General features: G+C 44.5%; 2 protein-coding genes across 7 annotated transcripts in view; both read right to left on the bottom strand.

Annotated features, from left to right (window-relative positions):
- The window catches only part of ABTB1 (ankyrin repeat and BTB domain containing 1), a 42767-nt gene extending 31026 nt beyond the window's left edge, over positions 1–11741 (bottom strand). For 2 of the 6 annotated variants that reach the window (XM_073351364.1, XM_073351365.1), the window contains exons 1-4: positions 11528–11739; positions 5898–5960; positions 4055–4110; positions 45–189 (exon numbers count right to left, since the gene is read on the bottom strand). In XM_073351364.1, coding sequence (XP_073207465.1) covers positions 45–189; positions 4055–4110; positions 5898–5960; positions 11528–11583 — 320 coding nt within the window. In that variant the 5' untranslated portion in view covers positions 11584–11739. Of the gene's footprint in view, positions 1–39; positions 190–4054; positions 4111–5462; positions 5762–5897; positions 5961–11527 lie in introns of those variants that run through there. The other 4 variants (XM_073351369.1, XM_073351368.1, XM_073351366.1 and 1 more) reach the window with 4 other exon arrangements.
- A 7132-nt stretch (positions 11742–18873) lies between these two features.
- PODXL2 (podocalyxin like 2) overlaps positions 18874–22354 on the bottom strand; it is a 41271-nt gene continuing 37790 nt past the window's right edge. Inside the window, exon 8 of the mRNA XM_073351363.1 lies at positions 18874–22066. Coding sequence (XP_073207464.1) covers positions 21857–22066 — 210 coding nt within the window. The 3' untranslated portion in view covers positions 18874–21856. The remainder of the gene's footprint in view (positions 22067–22354) is intronic.

Genomic DNA, 22354 nt, shown 5'->3' with positions numbered 1-22354 from the left:
GCTGGGATTCTGAAATGTGCTGAATAGCTGTCCAATCACCTTACCGCTGCAAGAAGACATCATAATAATCTCTCTTCATGCACTTCGCTGTGATCTGCTTGTATTCCTTCAACACACGTCGGATGGCATCACTCAAAGCCCCGTACAAACAACGCTCCCCATCAAAAGTGTTTGCTTCACATTTTGCACCTGCAAAATGGCAACAGGTGTAACACTGCACGACAGACACAGCAAACACACCTCTAAAAGATGGCTCCCTCGCTAAATAGAGGAAATTGTCCTATGGCTGACTATATGATTTACGAGAATCATCATCCCATACAGTACTGGAATTCAATAGCCAAAATTAGGCTCCCCACCCATCCACACTCCAAATTTGACCTCCCACCACTACCACTCCTTCATGAATGAGCCAGGAGATGTTTCATGTATCTTCTGTGACAGAAGGATCTGGGCCTTAGCCCTGGCATAACTCCGTCATTCAAGGAGGAAGAAACTCACTGTGTGAATGGTGCTATTAGCCACAGGATACTTAAAGACCAATTTTCTGCTTTACACAGAAAGCAAGGGACCCTTTTTAAAGGTGAACCGCAAAAGTTTTGCTAAAAAAAGAGAATTAGAAGGAAATTTATTAGATTTCAAGAGAAATTAATAAGCTGTTTAAGTGCATTAAATGCAGCATTAATGACAAATCATCTCCCTGAGATCTTGAACTGCAAGTGCCCTGGTTTGTCTGCCAGAATGAGGGATGTCACGGGTGCCTTAGAACTGAATGGACAGTCACTCACTCTGGCACAGAAAGCAGGAAGTTTGAAGGGTGTTTTGAAGAAAAGCTTTTGTGGTTGGACTTTGGGCTTGTCCATACTACCCGCCGGATCGGCAGGCAGCGATCGATCCAGCAGGGGTCGATTTATTGCGTTGAGTATAGACACGATAACGATAAATCGACTGCTGAGTGCTCTCCTGTCGACTCCAGTACTCCACCAGAACAAGGAGCGCAAGCGGAGTTGATGGGAGAGCGTCAGCTGTCGACTTACCGCAGCGAAGACACTGTGGTAAGTAGATCTAAGTACGTCGACTTCAGCTACACTATTCACGTAGCTGAAGTTGCGCATCTTAGATCGACCCCGCGCGGTAGTGTAGACAAGCCCACAGACTCACAGACTTTAAGGTCAGAAGGGACCACCTTGATCATTTATTCTGACTTCCTGCACATTGCAGGCCACAGAACTTCACCCATTCCTGAAATAGACCCCTAACCTCCGGCTGAAATCCTCAAATCACGATTTAAAGACTTCAAGTTACAGAGAATTCACCATTTACACTAGTTTAAACCTGCAAGTGACCCGTGCCCCATGCTGCAGAGGAAGGCAAAAAAAAGAAACAAACAAACCTCAGGGTCTCTGCCAATCTGACCTGGGGAAAAATTCCTTCCCAAACCCAACTATGGCAATCAGTTAGACTCTGAGCATGTGGCCAAGACCCACCAGGCAGATACCTGGGAAAGAATTCTCTGTAGTTACTCAGAGCCCTTGCCATCTAGTGTCCCATCTCCAGCAGTTGGGGATTTTTGCTACTGGCAGTCACTGATGGGCCACATGCCATCATAGCCAGTCCCATCATACCACCTCTCCATAAACTTATCAAGCTCAGTCTTAAAGCCGGTTAGGTTTTTTGCCTCCCACTGCTCCCGTTGGAAGGCTGTTCCAGAACTTCACACCTCTGATGATTAGAAACCTTCATTTAATTTCGAGCCTAAACTTGATGATGGACAGTTTACAGCCATTTGTTCTTGTGGCCACACTGGCGCTTAACTTAAGTAACTCCTCTCCCTCCCTAGTATTTATCCCTCTGATGTGTTTATAAAGAGTAATCATATCTCCCCTCAGCCTTCTTTTCGTTAGGTTAAACGAGCCAAGCTCTCCGAGTTTCCTCTCATAAAGTAGGTTTTCCATTCTTCTGATCATCCTTCTCTGCACCAGTTCCAGTTTAAATTCATCTTTCTTAAACAGGAGAGACCAGAATTGCACACAGTATTCCAGATGAGGTCTCACCAGTGCCTTGTATAATGGAACTAACACTTCCCTGTCTCTACTGGAAATACCTCACTTGATGAATCCTAGGACTGCATTAGCCTTTTTCATGGCTGCACCAGATGGATGGCTCATAGTTATCCTGTGATCAACCAATACATCCAGGTCTTTCTCCTCCTATGACATTTCCAACTGATCAGTCCCCAGCTTATAGCAAAAATTCTTGTTGTTAATCCCTAAATGCATGACCTTGCACTTTGCACTATTAATTTTCACCCCATTTCTATCATTCCAGTTTACGTGGTCATCCAGATCTTCTTGTATGATATCCTAGTCCTCCTCTGTATTGGCAATACATCCCAACTTTGTGTCATCCGCACATTTTATAAGCACACACTCACTTTTTGTGCCAAAGTCATTCATCAAAATGTTAAATAAAATTAGTCCCAAGACAAATCCCTGAGGAACTCCACTAGTAACCTCCCTCCAGCCTGACAGTTCACCTTTCAGTATGAACTCTCCTCTTTAACTAGTTCCTTATCCACCTTTTAATTCTCATATTAATCTCCACCATCTCCAATTTAACTAATAATTTCCCACGTAGAACTGTATCATTTGCCTTACTGACATCCAGGTAGATTAAATCTACTGCATTTCCTTTGTCTAAAAAAAATCCGTTATCTTCTCAGAGAAGGAGATCAGGTGGGTCTGGCACAATCTACCTTTTGTAAAAGCATGTTGTATTTTATCCCAATTACCATTCACCTCTATGTCCTTAATTACTTTCTCTTTCAAAATTTGTTCTAAGACTTGGCATACAATTGAGCTCAAACTACCAGGCCTGTAGTTTCTTGAATCGCTTTTTTCCCCTTTCTTAAAAATAGGAACTATATTAGTAATTCTCCAGTCATAGGGTACAACCCCCGAATTTACAGATTCATTAAAAATCCTAGCGACTGGGCTTGCAACTTCATGTGCCAGTTCCTTTAATATTCTTGGATGGAGATTATCTGGGCCCCTTGATTTAGTCTCATTAAATTGTTTGAGTTTGACTTCCACCTCGGATGCGGTAATTTCTACCTCCATATCTTCTTTGCCATTAGCCACCCTGCCACTACCCTTAAGCTCTTCATTAGCCTCATTAAAAACTAAGGCAAATTATTTGTTTAGGTGTTGGGTCAAACGTAGATAATCTTTAATCTCCACCCCATCCTCAGTATTTAGTGGTCCCACTTCTTCTTTTCTCATGTTCTGCTTATTTATAGAGCCTTTTACTATTGGTTTTAATTCCCTTTGCAAGGTCAAACTCTGCTTGGCTTTTGGCAGGTCTCATTTTATCCCTACACTTTCTGACCTCTAAGAGGTAGCTTTCCTTGCTGATCCCTCTCATCTTCCATTCCTTGTAGGCTTTCTGCTTTCTCTTAAATCACCTGTTTGAGATGCTTGCTCATTCAGCTTGGTCTGCAACCCTTCCCTATGAATTTTTTCCCCCTTGCTTGGGATGCAGGCTTCAGATAGCTTCTGCCTTTACATACTGTGTATGGAGCAAGACTTCAAAAAAAATGAGTAGTAGGCCACAAAGGAAGAGAAGAAAAAAGCTCACCCAGGTGATTCATTGACTAAGGTGCAGTTCTGATATTGTAACAGCACTACACTCCTGCAAAAGTCTGTTGTATCTGTAGGCAGCCCTCATTAGAGCCTCTCACTCACCAACTTCATGTGGTGAACTTACTGCCACCAGGGAAAGAAAACAAAACACAAAACAAAAAACACCTTCCCTGTAGGAAGCCCAAGAGGTAAGTGGCCTGTAAAGGGGACATTAGTAAGTTCAGCCTGACTGTGCAGTCCCACAACAGTCAAGGTTTTTTAATCATAGGTTTGATTATATTATGATATGGCTCTGCAGGCAACAGTTAAAGGGATACAGACTTCTACACACATCAGCAGCAAATGATAAATGGAAGGCTAGAAATAGGACAGATACTCAAAAAGAACAGCATAATCTCAACACTCTCTCTTACCGCTGGCTAGAAGATAGGATACAAGCTCCTCGTGTCCACAGAGACAAGCATAGTATCTGTTAATTAACACAAAAAGGAAGTCAGAATTACAACAAGTGAAACCTTTGTTGCTTTGAGAATGTATCACAATGCCTCAAGAGGCTCCTGTTTTCCCCAGCAGACCCCACACTGCACTAACCTGTCCTTCCATCAGTGGTGGGGTGCTTATGGCTCCTTCTGGGGCTAAACAATGGTCCTCTCCTGGAGTTTAAGGAGATTGCTCAGGAATGACCCAAGGTGCCCCCTCCATATAAAGAGGATGGGCAGGTTCTGCCTTCTGTTCACAGCACACTCAGGTCCTCTTGGCCTGCCAGGGGACCACAGGGTCCAAACCCTGACTCAGCCCCTCGTAATGCCTCTAGGTTGCCAAACTTGATTCATTAGTTTATTTCATGTGCACCCAGCAATTCCATGCCCTGCTGCCCCAAGCACACTCCTGCTTCTTCAGCAGACACATTCATTGTTGCACACTTAGAATGCTGTAGGCTCAACCCCATATGTCAGATGTACAGTAAACCAGTGTCCCCAATTCCCTTTTAGGATGGATTTATTTTCCTTTTGGCATCTTTCCACAATCCAAGTATTTTATGCTTCTCTTGCACCTTTCAGTTGAAGATCTCAAACTGCACTATAAATATCAATTAAGACTATAACCCCTCAATGTAGTAGGTATTATCCCTCTTTTACAGGCAGATAAAACTGGCCTATAGACTGAAATACATGAGAACCTTTATATAGGTGTTTTGAACTATCCAAAAAGCTATTGAAGAGATCTCCGTCTTTATTCAATTCTACAGATCTTACAGTCATTTTAGAACCCTATTGGTGGTTTGGTCCCTATTGAATTCTAGAGGACTTTTTCATCAGGAAAGCAAGAGAGACAGGAAATGACTTACCCAAGGTCACACAGCAAGTCAGTAACAGAGCTAGAAATTAAACTCCTAAGTCCTGACTCCTAATTCCCAATAATCACTAGACTTCGCACTCCCACTATTTCACCCATGCTTATCTCTACATCATCTTCTATGCCCTGTCTACCATGCCTCTGCTCTTCTCCTTGGAATCCCTCTGCAAACACACTTCTGCCAGGAGGCCTGTAAACCTTCATCCTGCTTTCAGAAAAGCATCCAAAAATAGTCCTAAACAGTCATGGAACAAGACAGATGCTTAGCCTCAACTCGCCTTCATTCTTATTGCATCCCATCTCCCTTCCTTTGTCTATATGTTGCCTATTTGGATTGTAAACTTTCAGGGACTCATGTTTATTAGGGGAGTGCCTGGGGACCAACTGAGATCATGAGCCTCACACACTTTTGGCACTCAAACACCACCACCTCCTCAATCTTTACTGCTTAATTTTTGTACAAGCCTTCTGGAAGATATTCAGTCTTCAGAACACATTGCAGATGTTTCAAGGCACTTTGGAATCAGCATATTATGTGCACAGAGCTCCCACCAGACTTCAATAGTGAACATGGGATTCTTCACTGCCTGTCCCACACTGTTATGCAGAGTTCCTGTACACCTCTAAATCAGTCACCACACCACACTCCAGAGGGGGAGGCAGTGATCCATTGTCTGCCTTGGGATTCTTCTGGCATTTCCATAGCACGTCCCATTCAGATTATTATATCCACTACCTCAGTGGCTAGACAAGGGGGCACCTGGCTGCACAAAATGCACAAAAGGGAGAATAAAATATTCAGCAGAGCATCCAACCAGGCATGATTCCTAGAGATTTCATATATCTAATCTCCCACCTTCCCCATCCAAATACCTCACACTGGAGCTTTGTAACACTTACAAAGGGGTACTGTCCCATTTATCCCGAACATTTATTTCCACATCTCTCTGTTCAAGAAGATATCTGAAAGAGAAGAAAGAAAAAGTCATAAGTTATAACTTCTTCTAGACACTTCTTATGTCACATTTTACCCTCTAGAAGATGTAGCTTTGGATTTGTACAGTAATAAATATCAAAAGGTTCCCTGGATTCTTTAACTTCCAACTGGGCAACCACCAGAGATGGTGAGAAAGGATTTCAACAACCCACTTGAGGGACAGCAGCTGTACCAATGCAGTCTGTCCCAATGACACTGCATTGTGGTGTCAATGCCGGCTCTGACTTGAAGTTCTGGTGATGGACTTAAATCCACAACCTTCTGAGCCTAAGGTGACAAATCACTGGCCAAGCCAGATCATTCAAAAAACCACCTCCAAGTTCTTCTGCAACAGTTGTTGCTGAGCAATTACTTATAACTGACCACACACACACACAAATATCTTAAAACATAACATAGCCAAAACAGAATTTATTTTCTTCCTGCCCAATTCCAGACTTCTCTACTACAGTTGACAACAATACCATCCTCCCCATCACTAAGGATTATAATTGACTCCTCTCTCTCTTGCCCCACACATCCAGGCCATAGCCAAATCCCACCACTTCTTGCTCCTCGGCATCTCCAAGAGCTGTCCTTTTCTTTCTATCCCCACAGACACATCTCCTATTCAATGTCTCATTATAGCCTGCCCCGGCTACTTCAACATCTTCCTCTCTGACCTTCTGAGCACACACCGGCCACCTTCAGTCTATACAAAACATTCAGGTCATTTTCCTGGTCCATCACTTTGACCAAATCACTCCTCTCTTTGATTCCTTCCATCTGCTACTGCACCAAAATGTTGATTCCTCTAACCACCTTCAAACCTCTACATAACTCTGCCCTTCACTACTTAGCCACTGTTGTAAAGCTTTACATTACCTCCTCACCCTCTCCACTCTGCCAGCATTACCAGCCTGGTCCACTTCTCCCACAATTGCCTCCAGGCCTTCTTTCATGCAGTCCCTGAGCCTGGTACAATTTCCAAGAGCTCATCTGTAAGACCCCACCACTGTCCACAATTAAGTCTCTCAAAGATCCACTTCTGCTGCGCTGCTCACAGTAAACTATCCTAACTTGTATACGAACAGCCTATTCTTGTTCCCCTAACCTCTGTCTATTTGCCTGTTTGTCCTTAGATTGTGTGCTCCTCAGAGCAGAGGTCACCCTTCTGGAGCATTTGGAAAGTACCTACCACATCATGGGTACTCTCATAGATAAACAATAAAGTTGGACTGAAAGACATGAAACAAAATTATGGACTCAACTCATAATCAGTGCTGTTACAATCTATAACAAAGTGTGGACCTATGGAATATAGTATCTGATTTATCATTAGAGCGAGCAAGGAAGGCAAAGCGTCGCAAGAGCTGATAACAGTACAGAACGCTTCTTTTGCTCTCCAACTGAGCCTGGCTCTTAAATTAATGTATCCTCTTCTAGTCTTGTCTAAGGCTGAACAGTAGGGTGAACTGATTAAAACAGTTAGCACAGGGTACTGTACTGTGCTTACATTTACTGCAAATGTAACTGTGTTTCATGTACAAGGGAGCAGATTTACTTTCAGAACTAAATTAACTGACTTTATACTGCTTGCTATAGATATCACAGACTCTTCTCCACCCCAAATGTTTCTGTTGGGGATTAAAAGGCCTGTTCTTTCTTTTACAAGCGTAACGCCTGATTTAACAATAACATGGTTCTTCTCACGAGATTAATAAATTATCCATTATTTATATTACAGCAGCACCTAGAGGCCCCAACTGAGACCAGCACTCCATTGTGTTAAGCACTATACCACTGGTTCCCAAACTTGTTCCGCCGCTTGTGCGGAGAAAGCCCCTGCCAGGCCGGGCCAGTTTGTTTACCCGCCGCGTCCGCAGGTTCAGCCGGTCGTGGCTCCCACTGGCAGCAGTTCACTACTCCAGGCCACTGGGAGATGCTGGAAGTGGCGCGGGCTGAGGGACGTACTGGCTGCCACTTCCAGTGGCCCCCATTGGCCCGGTGCAGCAAACCGCGGCCACTGGGAGCCGCGATCGGCCGAACCTGCAGACGCTGCAGGTAAACAAACTGGCCCGGCCCACTAGGGGCTTTCCCTGCACAAGCAGCAGAACAAGTTTGGGAACCACTGCACTATACATACACAAAGTGGGAGACAATGCCTGCCCCAAAGAGCTTACAATCAAAATACACGAGACAAGGGGAAACTGAAGGGGAAACTGAGGCACAGAGTAATATAGTGCCTGGCCCAAGGTCTCCCAGCTGGTCAGCAGCAGAGCCAGGAAAAGAATATTGGTCTGCTAACTAGTTCTGGGTCCCCTGCCTAGATCATGCTGTTTCACTATAGGAGAACAGACTCAAGCAATTTTCCCCCGGGTCAGATTGGCAGAGACTCTGGAGAGGTGACTTGCCTTCCTCTGAAGCATAGGGCATGGGTCACTTGCAGATTTGAACTAGAGTAAATGGTGGATTCTCTGTAACTTGAAATCTTTAAATCGTGATTTGAGGATTTCAGTAACTCAGCCAGAGGTTCTAGGTCTATTACAGGAGTGGGTGGGTGAGGGTCTGTGGCCTGCAATGTGCAGGAGGTCAGACTAAATGATCATGATGGTCCCTTCTGACCCTAAAGTCCATAATTTTGAATTTAACATTCCAATGCTTCACAGAGTTACTCGTACCATCAGCAAAGTAAATATTCAGCCTTTTCTTTAGATAATGGGACTGTGTTATTGATCATCACGGAGATATCCTAATAATCATTTTCCAACATTGCAGTGAATTAAATTTGCACTGGTATGAAATTATTCTAGAAAGGGACCAGCTGGAGAGAAAAAGAGGGCCACTAGAAACAACTGCCATATAGATTGGTTGCTTGTGAATGATGCACACAAGGTCCGGTTGATGTGAGCAGATGCTTGATCTTTAAAGAAATATATCAAACTAAAGCAAAGCCAAATACATTAGGGTAGAAAAATGCAGTACACCCAACAACTTGGGAAAAACATGTTTATAATTTTAAAAAGTGACTTTCCCCTTTGTATCCATCTCTCTCTTGGTGTTCTGACTGCTATCTAAAGTCATCAGCTGTTTCAGGCCATAAGGTCTATCTGATATCCAGGGCTAGACAAACTAAGAATTCTCATAAATACCAGTTCCCATACTCTCCTGACCACAGACCCAGTCAGGAAGCAACAAGGTATTGGTATATTACAAAGTCAGATTATTAAATTTAAGCAGCCCAATTAAATGAGCATTCAGTAATAAAGGAAAAATGGCCTGCTATGTAATAAGAGAAAGAACACATTTCTTAGTATCCTCTTACAAAATTCCGGGTTCATTTTAGAGTTATTTAATTAAAGCAAAACTGTCTATTAAAATAGAGAGGTGTAGAGAGAAATTCACACATGCTCGTGGTAACAAACTTTACTGTCACATGGAAACTATCCCAGGGCACATTTTGTAAAGGAAGCACAACTCTGGTTCTAGCTAGCAGGGATAACACTGTTACAGATGCAAGGAACTCCTTAGAAAAGAGAACATAATCACAAGAAGGAGTTGTTCTATTTACACATCCATGCTTCCTTGTTGTGCATGTGAATATTTCTGGATTAATATTTTGTGACAGATCTATTTAATTAGAATCTTCTTTAGCACCTCTCATCATATTTCAAACAGTTAATTCCTCAAAACCAGTGGAAACTAAGCAAGTTATTAGCCCATACAGATAGGTAAGACAGACACAGAGTGTACATCTATACTGAGATGAAAAACCTGCAGCATGGAGTCTCAGGTCTACATTACAATTAAAAACACATGGCTGGCCCGTGCGGGATCACAAGGCTCTGGCTGTAGGATTGTTTAATTGTGATCCAGATGTTCAGGCTCGGGCTGCAGATGGGGTGCTAGGACTCTGCAAGGTGGGAGGGTCCCATTGCAGGGGCTGCAGCCCAGTCTGAGCCCGAACATCTGCACTACAATTAAATAGCCCCACAGCCCAAGCCAGCTAGCACAGGCCAGCCGCAGGGTTTTTAATTGCAGTGTAGACATACTCTGAGAGCCTGGGTCAGCTGACTCAGGTTCAGGGGGCTCCAGCTGTGGGGCTAAAAATAGCAGTATAGACATTAAGTCTCAGGCTGGAGCCCAGGCTGAGAGACCCACCCTCTCATGGGGTCTCTCAGCCTGGGCTCCAGCCTGACCCCAAACATGTACATTGCAATTTACAGCCCAGCAGCCCAAACCCTGTGAGCCTGACTCGGCTGACCCGGGCCAGCTGCAACCCTGCTACTGGTCTTTTATTGCAGTGGAGACTAGGGTGACCAGATAGCAAATATAAAAAATCGGGACAGTGGGTGGGCGGTAATAGGTGCCTATATAAGAAAAAGCCTCCAAAATCGGGACTGTCCCTATAAAATAGGGACATCTGGTCACCCTAGTGGAGACATATCCAAAGGGATTAGGTGTCTTGTCCAAGATCATACAGTGAGTCAGTATCAGACCTGGGATAAGTGTTCACAAGTCCCTCTACCTACCCATCGTACCTCAGAGACGGTGTGGGACTAGGAGCCAGGATTCTTGGATACTAACCCCAGCTGTACAACTGAATCACTAGGTGACCCTGGGCAAGGTATTCAACCTTTCTGCGCCTCAGTTCCTGAGCTGTGAAAGGAAAGTGTTGATGCTGACTCCTGCCCAGGATGTGTTGAAGTTAATGCACACAAAGCATTTTGAAAGGATAAAGCATTATAGAAATGCCTACTAATATACCACTGCCTCAGCTCAGCCACCTCCTACGCCCTGTGCAATGCTCCCACCTCTCTGAACCCCAGCCTATTCCCAGAGGCACAGGGAGCGGATTCTGGTGTTACAGAATGGTGAAAGGTCACAGAACAAGAGTGTGCCACACACCCACCCCCTCTCGACTCTATAGGTGGGGGAGGTGCCCACAGGTATCCCACAGACCAGGAGAACTTACTGGGTGTGGCAAGAGGGACTGCTCTCTCCTGGCCCCTTTCCAGCCGTCTTTGCCGCCAATGATCCCAGCTCCCTATTGCTCTTTGCAACCCCTACCTTCCATTTTCTGCTACCCCTCCCCACTTCTTTCTCTATGACACCCCCCCCTCCAGCCTGGCCACCCAGTATCCTCTCCCCCCATTCACCTTCAGCTCCAACTTCTGCCCCTCTCCCTGTGCCCCCAAGGCCTAGCCTGTATCCCCCATGCCCTGGCCCATACTCCTCTCCCTGTGTCCCTGTGCCCTGACCCATAACTCTCTCCCTATGACCCCGTGCCCTAGCCTCCATCCCATGGGCCCCTCTCCCTGTGCCCCCACAACCTGGCCTATATGCCCCATACCCCTCTCCTTGTGCCCCAAAACCAGGCCCGTATGCCCTGGGTCCCTCTCCCTGGGCCCCCACGGCCTGGCCCGGCCCCTCGCCCTGGGCCCCCATGGCCTGGCCTGTGTCCTAGTCCCAGCCCCCCGCTTCCTGCACCCCCTTTTCCCAGCCTACGCCCCCGGGCCCTTCCCCCGATCGCCCGGGCCCTGCCCAGCCTCACCGCACTCGGCTCACGTCCCCCTTCTTGCAGCTGGTGAACAGGTCGCTGGTGTCCATGTCCGGGGCGAGGGGCGGCGGCGGCGCCGCATTGGCTCTGCCTGCGCGGCCGGGCCGGGGCCGGGGACTGGACGGGCCGGGGCAGGCGAGCGGCGGCGGATGTAAACACTGCGGCGGGCGGAGGCGCGCTGACACCGCGAAGCCCGGCCCCGCTCCCCGCCCCCGTCCCGCCCCGGCGCTCGGGAGGAGCGAGGAGCCCGAGGACCAACCCCTCGTCCCGAGGCGGGCGGTTCCAGAACGAAGGCGGCGGGGGGGGCACCGGAGCTGCTCTAGAACATAGCCGCGGGGGCCCCCCTCCCGTTTGTTCTAGACCGTGCGGGGGCTGCAGCGAGCTCTAGAATGGGGTGGGGGCGTTCTGCTCCATCTAGTGCCCCATGGGAGAGGGCATTGCTCTGGAACGTTTTATGTGGTACTGGATCTAACACACCATAGCCTGCGTGGCTTCAGGCCGCTGCCGCTGTAAAGAACCACAGATGTTCTGGAAAATGGGGGCTTGGGTGGGTCTGCTCTAGTCCATGACGTGGTGTCTAGAACATGCTCTAGATTAGAACACTGAGCATCTGGGCTCTACTCGACCTCCACACAGTTGTCTGCTCAGTGGTCTGGAATATGCCACACAGGCACGCCAGGCACCATTCTAGATAGGGGTTCTGTGTAAATGGTCAGGAACATGATGTTCCCAAAAGGCTCAATACAGTTTTCTCATGTGCTGTGCTCCTACAAGGCATATAGCTGCCGTCTATATAAACCACAGCTATCCTGCTTCATTCGAAGTTGATCTTTCAGTACTCGAGATCTGACTTTGCTTGTGCTCTCTTTAACTGTACCAGTATAGTTAAAGCAGTACAACTCCCCCTAGTGTGGACAAAGTTATGTCAGTGTAAAAGTGCTTATGTGGGTTTTACTTATTCCAGTATGGGAAGGGGAATAAATTAACCCAGGAGTCTGCCTACACTACAGAGAATACACTGGCATAGCTAGCTTCCCAGAGCTATGCCAGAATAATCCTGTAGTGTAGACGCAGCCTACGAAGACAGAAGGGGTGGGTTTTTCCTTAAGTGTAGGAACACTATCTCCCCGAACTACTGTAACTACATCAACGGAAGCATTCTTCCATCAACATAGCTATATCTACACTGGGGGTTAGATCAACATAGCTTCAGCACTAGGGGTGTGCGTATTTTTCACACCCCTTACTGGCATTGCTATGTCAACCTAACTTGTAAGTGTAGACTAGGCCCCAGTATAAGCACATTTATATTGGTGTAACTGTGTCCATGCTAGAGGTTGTGCTGGTGCAACTATTACTCCTGTTGGAATTCTGCGCCACTGCATGTGCACATAATTAATGAGCCGCACATATTTTTAATTTTTTTCCCCAGAAAAAAGCTTCTGGTGGAAGGTTGCTGATGTTCTACCTTATGCCCACCAGCAGGAGCTGTGGTGCTAGAACAGAGCAGCCTCCCCCCATCAGCTCCAGCAGAAAATAACTTTGGCTGGAAAGTTGCTGCAATGCTGCCTTTTGCCCAACAGAGGGTGCTGTGGTGATAGAACAGAGCAGCAGCTCTGGGCCAGCTAGGGAAGAGAAAGAGCCTGTAGTACCTTCTTTACAGTGCCTGTCAGGCCAGGTCAGGAGACAGGGGCTATGGGAAGACAGAGAGTGTGGGTCTGCTGCGGGGTCAGACAGGGGCTCCTAAGGGCTAGTGGGGGAAGAGAGACTGGGGCAGGGGCTGAATGGGCATGGAGGCACAGGGCCACAGGGGGAGGGAGGTGCAGGGCCACATGGTGATGGGGGATGGAGTGCAGGGCCACATAGGGACAGGGGGGTGGCTGAGTGGGGGCAGAGAGACACATGGGGACGGGGGGGTGCAGGGCTACATGGGGATGGGGGAACTGGGTGTCTGAGTGGGGTTGGAGGGACACATGGACAGGGGGTAAAGGACACATGGGAGCGCTGGGACACATGGGGATGGGGACAGGGACAGATGTGCCTGACTGAATGGGAGAGGCTGGGGTCAGCCGGGGTCTGCATGGGGGAAGCTCCCTAAAAGATCCACCCCGCCCTCCAAAAAAACATGTTCCATACTTTTCCCACCCATACCCAAAAACCCTCCAAATTCACACCCAGGCTCCTTCCCAGAAATTACTTCCTTCTACCTCAGCTCCTCCATTATCCCTGACTCCCCCAAGCATTTGCACTGCTTCTGAGGGGCACAGGAAATACAGTTCTGTATTGTAGTTTAAATACATTATTACTCAGAGTTCTGTATTAATATGACTAGAAAGAAATCTATTTGTCAAAAAACATTTCCTGAATCTTTTTTGTTGTCTGTATTGTTACAGACATACTTGCTGACAGGTATTTTGAAATAAATGACCAAAAATAATTTCAACTGGTGTGACTATATTGTGTTATTTTGACAAATAAAATATGCAGAATTTGAAAATATTGTGTGCAGAATTTTTAATTTTTTTGCACAGAATTCCCCCATGAGTAAACTATATTGGTTAAAAAAATCACACCCCTAGTTGGAAGCTATAGTGGCATAAAATATGTGCCTAGACCAGGTCTTAGTCTCCAGCTTAGCTTTCCCACCTCAGAGCATTTATAGGCTGGCCAGTCTCCCTACATTTTAATTAAAGTCTTTTAGTAAATTTCCTTAATGAACATACACTCATAGAGAAGGCAATTATAGAATCATAAAAATTAGAGACAGATAAGATCAAGGTAATTAGATACAACAGTGTGGGAGCCATATAAACCTGTAGATAGGTTGATCAGTTTATCCATCCCCTGGCCAGTACAGGATCATTCTCTACTGTATACTTTCTAGTGCTTTGTCCTGTCCCATTTTGATGGATCATCCACCACTTCCCCTGTAAAATGCTGTTAGATCTCATTAGTAGACATGTTTCATGATGGTCTATATTTTTCTTTGCTTATTTTCATTCCGTTACTCCTGGTTACAGCCTCTGGGCCTTTCTAAATTATTCCTTTAGCTCCTGGATGTTTTGAGCCTTCAGATACTTGCAGGTGGGTTTCTGTTGTGTTTTAGCCAAGCAATAAACATAACATACATGACATACATACATGTACAATATGTATGCACACAAAGATGTGACACACATGTTCGGATCCAGAATGATCTTCCCCTATGATTATAAACTGAAACTTTGGAAACCACAGAAGCAATGAAATTCTATGTTTTACAGTTTATGGCAGAAACTGAAAAATCCACTTGTCAGTGGTGAGTAGGAAACTTTCCTCGTTAAGTGGGATAGAATTTAAACTTTCATGTAAAAAAAAAGTATCTATCCCTTATGGTTTAAAACACTGGCTCTCAACCTTTCCAGACTACTGTACCCCTTTCAGGAGTCTAATTTGTCTTGCCTACCCCTAGGTTTCACCTCACTTAAAAACTATTTGCTTACAAAATCAGACCTAAAAATTAGGGCTGTCAAGCGATTAAAATAATTAATTGCGATTAATCGCACTGTTAATAATAGAATACCATTTATTTAAATATTTTTGGATGTTTTCTACATTTTCAAATATATCGATTTCAATTACAACACAGGATACAAAGTGTACCGTGTTCACTTTATATGTATCTTTTATTATAAATATTTTCACTGTAAAAACAAAAGAAATAGTATTTTTCAATTCACTTACTACAAGTACTGTAGTGCAATCTCTTTATCATGAAAGTTGAACTTACAAATGTAGAGTTATGTAAAATAAAAACCTGCATTCAAAAATAAAACAATGTAAAACTTTAGAGCCTACAAGTCTTTGTTCAGCCAATCGCTCAAACAAGTTAGTTTACATTTGCAGAAGATAATGCTGCCTGCTTCTTGTTTACAATGTCACTTGAAAGTGAGAACAGGTGTTTGCATGGCACTGTTGTAGCCAGCATAGCAAGATATTTACTTGACAGATGTGCTAAAGATTCATTTGTCCCTTCATACTTCAACCACTATTCCAGAAGACATGCCTTCAGGCTGATGATGGGTTCTGCTCGATAACGATCCAAAGCAGTGCAGACCAATGTATGTTCATTTTCATCATCTGAGTCAGATGCCACCAGCATAAGGTTAATTTTCTTTTTTGGTGGTTTGGGTTCTGTAATTTCCACATCAGAGTGCTGATCTTTTAAGACTTCTGAAAGCAAGCTCCACGCCTCATCCCTCTCAGATTTTGGAAAACACTTCAGATTCTTAAATTTTGGGTCAAGTGCTGCATCCATCTTTAGAAATTTCACATTGGTATCTTCTTTGCATTTTGTCAAATTTGCAGTGAAAGTGTACTTAAAACGACCAACATGTGCTGGGTCATCACTCGAGACTGCAATAACTTGAAATATATGGCAGAATGCAGGTAAAACAGAGCAGGAGACATACAATTCTCTCCCAAGGAGTTCAGTCACTAATTTAATTAACACATTTTTTTTAAATGAGCATCATCAGCATGGAGGCATGTCATCTGGAACGATGGCCAAAGCATGAAGAGGCATACGAATCTTTAGCGCATCTGCCAGGTAAATATCTTGCAACGCCAGCTACAACAGTGCCATGCAAACACCTGTTCTCACTTTCAGGTGACACTGTAATTAAGAAGTGGGGAGCAGTATCTCCCGTAAATGTAAAAAACTTCTTTCTCTTAGAAATTGGCTGAACAAGAAGTAGGACTGTGTGGACTTGTAGGCTCTAAAGTTTTACATTGTTTTGTTTGAGTGCAGTTATGTAATAAAAAAACCCTACATTTGTAAGTTGCACTTTCATGATAAAGAGATTGCACTACAGTACTTGTATGAGGTGAATTGAAAAATACAATTTATTTTATCATTTTCACAGTGCAAATATTTGTAATCAAAAATAATATTTGAAGTGAGCACTGTACACTTTGTATTCTGTGTTGTAATTGAAATTGATATATTTGAAAAAGAAAAACATCCAAAAATATTTAATAAATTTCAATTGATATTCTATTGTTTAACAGTATGATTAATCACAATTATTTTTTTAATTGTGATTAATATTTTTGTTAATCGTGTGAGTTAACTGCGATTAATTGACAGCCCTACTAAAAATACAAAAAATGTCACAGCACACTATTGCTGAAAAAATGCTTACTTTCTCATTTTTATCATATAATTATAAAATAAATCAATTGGAATATAAATATTGTACTTACATTTCAGTGTATAGTACATACAGCAGTATAAACAAGTCATTGTCTGTATGAAATTTTAGTTTGTACTGAATTCGCTAGGGCTTTTTTATATAGCCTGATGTAAAACTAGGCAAATATCTAAATGAGTTGATGTAGTCTCCACTGTGTATCCCCAGGAATACATGTATCCCTGGTTGAGAACCACTGCTTTGGAAGAAAATCTTTCAAATGAGACCACTAAATTCTGTTTTCCTGAGTCTGCACACAGGCAGCTTCAGTGTCTCTGCTCCTGCTCATAATTTTCCCAAGAATCATCAGTTTGATGTTAACACCTTTGTGGTGAGTTACAGTGCTCTGCTATTCAAACCAGTATGCAGCAAGGAAATTAATGAGAATCATGTTAATTTCTCTCTGCAACTGCTACTTTAGAAAGCCCTGAGCAGGAGCTGAAGCTATTCATGAGAGAGGATGACCCAAAATTAAAGGCTGAGGAAGAGTAGTGTCATATAGACTCTCTCTTTCTCTCTCACAGATACACACATTCTCTCTAAGGAATAGCAGGCAGACAGCTAAAGGAACAACAGATTCCTTTAGCAGAGACACTCTGACACTGTACTTATTAGCAGCCAGGAGGCTGGAAGAGGGATAGTATAGTTATTCTTCCATCCCAGTAGATAGGAGGCTGGGAACACTGGTGGGGTTGAGAGAGCAGCACTTCCACCAAGTGGGGAGAGGAAGGCTTTATGTTTGTCAGCCACCTATGAGCTGGAGACCCATACTGGAGGTGCAGCGTACACCAACAGAAGTTTTTCTGTTGGTGTAGGAACACCGCTTCCTCCAGCAAAGCCAGCTGTGTTGATGGAAACCCTCTTTAGTCGACATAGCTTTGTCTACACTGGGGAGGTGGGGGGGGTCTGTTGGCACAGCTATGTTGGGCACAGAGTAGTGTGGTGGTTTGGGTTTTTTAACCCCTGGCTGATGTAGGGTCAATATAACTTTTCAGTGTAGACCAAGCCTAAGCTTTCTTCAGCCACGGCCGCAAACAAATACAAAGGGTGGCTTGCTGTAGCCAAGTCCACAGGAACAAGGAATTTGAGAACACTCACTGCTGTCTAAGCTAGAGGCTATTGGCCTAATTTTCAGTGGTGATGAGCACACACTGCTCCCACTGATGCAATGGGAGCTGAGGGTGCTCAGCACCTTTGAAAGTCAAGCCCATGAACCCCAACCCACTCCACAGGAAAAACTCTTGCTGCTGTATTGCCAGGAACTTTGTCTGTGGATGGGACAGATAGGTTATTGCCAGAGAGAACAAGCAGGAAAGGGTAAAAAGGATCCATTGTTGCTTTCAAAATAATCATTCTAATAACTTCTATAATAATATCCCTACATTTTATGCAGCATTGTGCATCCAGAGGGTTCTCAAGGCAATTTACAAACTATACATTGTAATGAATTGCTTGCTCACTACTGGATACCTTCCCCACACTCTACACCTAGACACATAGCCTATAGTTTTGACAAGTCTTAGCATGCATCTTGATCCATTTGGTTTCATCTCTAGCTTAAACAACACAGTGGCCACAGGTCCCATTCCAGACACCCCTGGGCTACATTTGGCTAGCGGCCTGTACTTTGACCACCCCAAATAGGATTTTACCCCACCAAACATACAGGCTGTAGCTCATTATGTTTCTGGATAGCCATTCTTCTTTCTTCCTTCCTACTTACCCATCACTCCAGTCAAGCACCAACTCACATCTTTTCTTCATGTATGCTGTTCACCACTAGAGACAGCTATTTTAAAAACCTTTATTTCCATGCAGATGCATCTCATTTATGGGTACGTGTCCTGTGGTGTACTGCAACATCTACTACTGTCTGTGCATATCAGCTCAGAATTCTGCACTGTGACCGCAAAGAACAATAGATCAACTCCCTGTTGTTGCTTTGCAGAGGTAAAGCAGGGGTGTGCTTACATAGCACGTGTCTCATTTCACCTCATACTGAACCCTCTGATCACAAGTGATCTCAACAGCTACAGAATATCAATAAGATGTGAGTCGTTATCAATTGAATGTGCTAATAAAAATCACAGGAAAAATGAGCATTCACAGTTAAGAGAAAACTGTCCTTTTTATTCATTTAACCTATAACTACCAGAAGCCACCAGATGTCAGTGTAACCCAATACGTGGCCGACGGGACTACAAAGAAACCTTACTGAATGCAAAGTAAGTTTTTCAACTGTCAGCCTATCCTCTGTCCACTTTGGTGCCCAACACTGAGGGTTTATGTTAAAAATAAAAGTGTGACAAAATTATATGAACAGAAAAGTTTCCATGATTTAAACAAATAATTAATAAAAAAAATATGTTTCTTTTCTTCCTTTAAACCTCCCTTTGCAGCATTAGAAACCCAGAACGCAAGAACCAGAGTAAAACTGACTAGGAACACATGGCCAAACCTGCACATGGATGTCAATAAGAGCTCTTTGCTCATGGAAGGATTGCAGGATCAGGCCCATGCAGTGTAACTGATGCATGAAGTTTCACCCTCCCAAGATCAGTCAAATGCAAATAGTAAATTAAGTGGGGAAGGCAGATTTTTAAAGAATTTCAGTTTTAATAGTAAAATGCTATTAGCCACAAGGCTTTTGGAGACAAGGTGGGATTACATAGCCAAGCCACACCTCCTCTGAGATGCTTCTGAAGCAAGTGATCTGGCCACTGTAACAGACATCCAAAGACCACTCTAGACTTGTGGTGAGCTCCTAAACCTCAGAAGGAAGAGCCAGGAACTCTTCCTTTTTGCCTCCTGAGATACAATCAGGGTGCTACCCTAACCATAAGGAACTGGAGTAGCAACCCACCAGAGCTTGGTAGCTGGCAGCATTCAGACCTAGAGCTGCTAATTAATAAGCCTTGATGACAAACCTTTAACAATTTAAAGTTTGGTGGGTCCCTGCCATCTCAACAAATGCTGGCTTATGTCACCGTTGGGCTTCAGTATTAGCTGATCAGCTCTCTGCTGTCTCTGTGAGAGGATATGAAACGAAAGTGGCAAAGCAGCCCAGCACTGAAGGAACAAGTGAGGGAAACCAACAAAGGAAAAATGTACTTTGTGTGGGTGTCCTAATCCATGTTTGATTTAATATGATTTTATTTTTTATAGTAGCTAATGAATATTAAACATATTTAATGAGGATCAGTAGCTATATTATTAACATTATACTGTGGTGCTGCCGAAAGGCCACCAGCAGGTTGGGCTCCATTGTGCTAGGTGCAGTATAAACACATAACTTAACTCAGTGTTTTATTTATTCACCATATAATGTCTTAGATTTTATATAGCATCTCTTCATCCTGAAGAACCTCAAAGTATTTTCAACATAGTGGTTCTTGATTCCACAGCACAGACTGATTATAGTCCTGCATTATTCAATTCAGCTGAGTTGGAAGTCAGTTTGTATTGAAGATGCTATGCAAAAATGAATCTGTATTAACAAGCTCATTTGTATCCTCACTTTCAGCACTCAGATATCAGTGATGAGCATCCTACAGACATAGATAGATAGATAGATTTGAATTACAAGTTAATTGCTAATCCTCATTAAATACATTTGGATCTTTTTGTACAGTTATTCCCTTAAAGACCAAACTTTAATAGCATCTTGCCGCAGGCAGCCAGCCAGCCTGAAAATGGAAATATGCAAAACAGGGTGAAGAGGGGAATTTCTTACGTATTTATTTTGGACCCAGGTCCATGGAACAATGAGGAGAAAAAAGGGACAAAACACTTCAAACTTAAGAACAGTAATTTTGAGCATCATGATTTAGGCAGGGCTGGGAGCACAGTTATGCATATTCAAGTTCATTTTATCACATCCTCAGGGAGCTGGGGCCTTAAGGTTTGCCCAAGGCATGCCTGAGAAGCACTCCTATGGGCGCTTAGGCTTTATTCTGAGCTCCCACTGACTTTTATACTAGTTTAAATGCAATAACTTCAGCGGAGTTACTCCTGCTTTATACCGATGTGAATGAGAGTAGAATCTTCTCCCTTGAAACAGATCTGGTAAGGTCCAAATGGAAAGGGGAAGTTTTCAGTCTCTGGATCTTATTTTCCTTCATTAAGATGTCTCAGCTGCTCTGTATGTTCATCTCACAAGATCAACCACAACTGGAGGCCATGACCATGGAAAATGGGATAGGAGCCGAAAAGGCCTCCTGCTCTAAGATTTAGACAAGGGATCTTGTGCTGATGTAACCTCCCAAGCTGCCAGGAGGCAGGTAATTGTCCTTTTCAGGTGAATTCCCACCCCACACTGAAGTACCAGCGGAGGCTCTGCAGTGCAGCATTGAATTCTCTGCAATCATCCAGCCAAACCAGGCTAGGTTAAAGTGCTCAAACTTTTCAGTGCTTGTGTAACCGAAAAGGAATTGGGGAGGCGGGGGGGGGGGGGGGGTAAATTAGGCAGGGATGAGAGCTCACAGGAAAATGATTTAATCTGAACAACATAGCAGCCCGTCCCATCAGAAGCTGAAGCAAGGGCACTAGAGAATATCTGATCTTCATACCTGCACAGAATGCAAACTCCCTGCCCAGGACATCACTTTGCTTCCCAGATCCAGAACAAAAACACAGATTTTCCTATTTCACCTGCTGGGACAGATTCTGATTCCAGCTCCAGGAGCCAGTGAGGTCAGGGTCTGGCCTGCCATCTCCCTGTTGGGCACCCAGTGTGAGTTGACTCCCCAGTGGCAGTCACTTGGTGTCCATCTTAGCCTCATCATTTTATTTCCCAAACCCAGCCATGCTCAGCCGCTACCGGAGAGCTAAGTAAGTGCATTTAAAAGTGATGAGAAAAGCATTGGTGCTACTGATAGCAAAAGACACATACACATACACACCCCAGCGCCCCACCCACCTCCCTCCACTCACAGTGACCCTTCTCGCTCCAGGATTCGGACGCAGCCTCAGGACCACGACAAGAAAGAGTCACTCTGTCCCAAGCCCTATAAGAGGTTCCTGAGAAGCTGCCTCTCACCTCACAGTCCTTAAGTCAAGATAGGATAGACATATATTTAAGCTGTTTCTCTTTTTAAAGGTGTGTGTCTTCCTCAAACACATCTGCGTCCTCACTTGCCCGCTTGGTGATCAGGACATCCCAGCCGTCGGGGCCGTTGATGGCACCCCCGCCATTCACACTGGTCTTCTTCTCTTGCATCTCCGACTGGCTGTCACTGGCTACGTCCAAGGTGGGGTTGTCATGGCAGCCGTTCTCCACGAAGCGCAGCTCCTCACCGTGTGACTGGAAGGGGGAGGGGGAAGAGGCAGGGTGGGACACAGAAACTGAGAAAAGCTCCCAATGCTGCAAAGGCGCAAGGCCAGGGCCAGATCTTGCTCCTGCTCAAGTCAATGGAGATTTTTGCCATTGTTTTCATGGGAACAGGACTGGGTGGAGTTTGTTCATGGCCCCATGTGAAGGTCAACTGGCCCTCGTGGTGGAAAGGAGGTGGCACATGCCAGGAGCCCAAAGGCTGCACCTATTCTATATAAAATGGAGCCACCTGAAGTCATAACTTTAATATCAAGGGGT

The sequence above is a fragment of the Lepidochelys kempii genome, chromosome 7 (genome assembly GCF_965140265.1).
Source record: "Lepidochelys kempii isolate rLepKem1 chromosome 7, rLepKem1.hap2, whole genome shotgun sequence".
Classification (NCBI taxonomy): domain Eukaryota; kingdom Metazoa; phylum Chordata; order Testudines; family Cheloniidae; genus Lepidochelys; species Lepidochelys kempii.
Note: the sequence above shows the minus strand (reverse complement) of the source record. Positions and strands in the feature narration are given on the sequence as shown.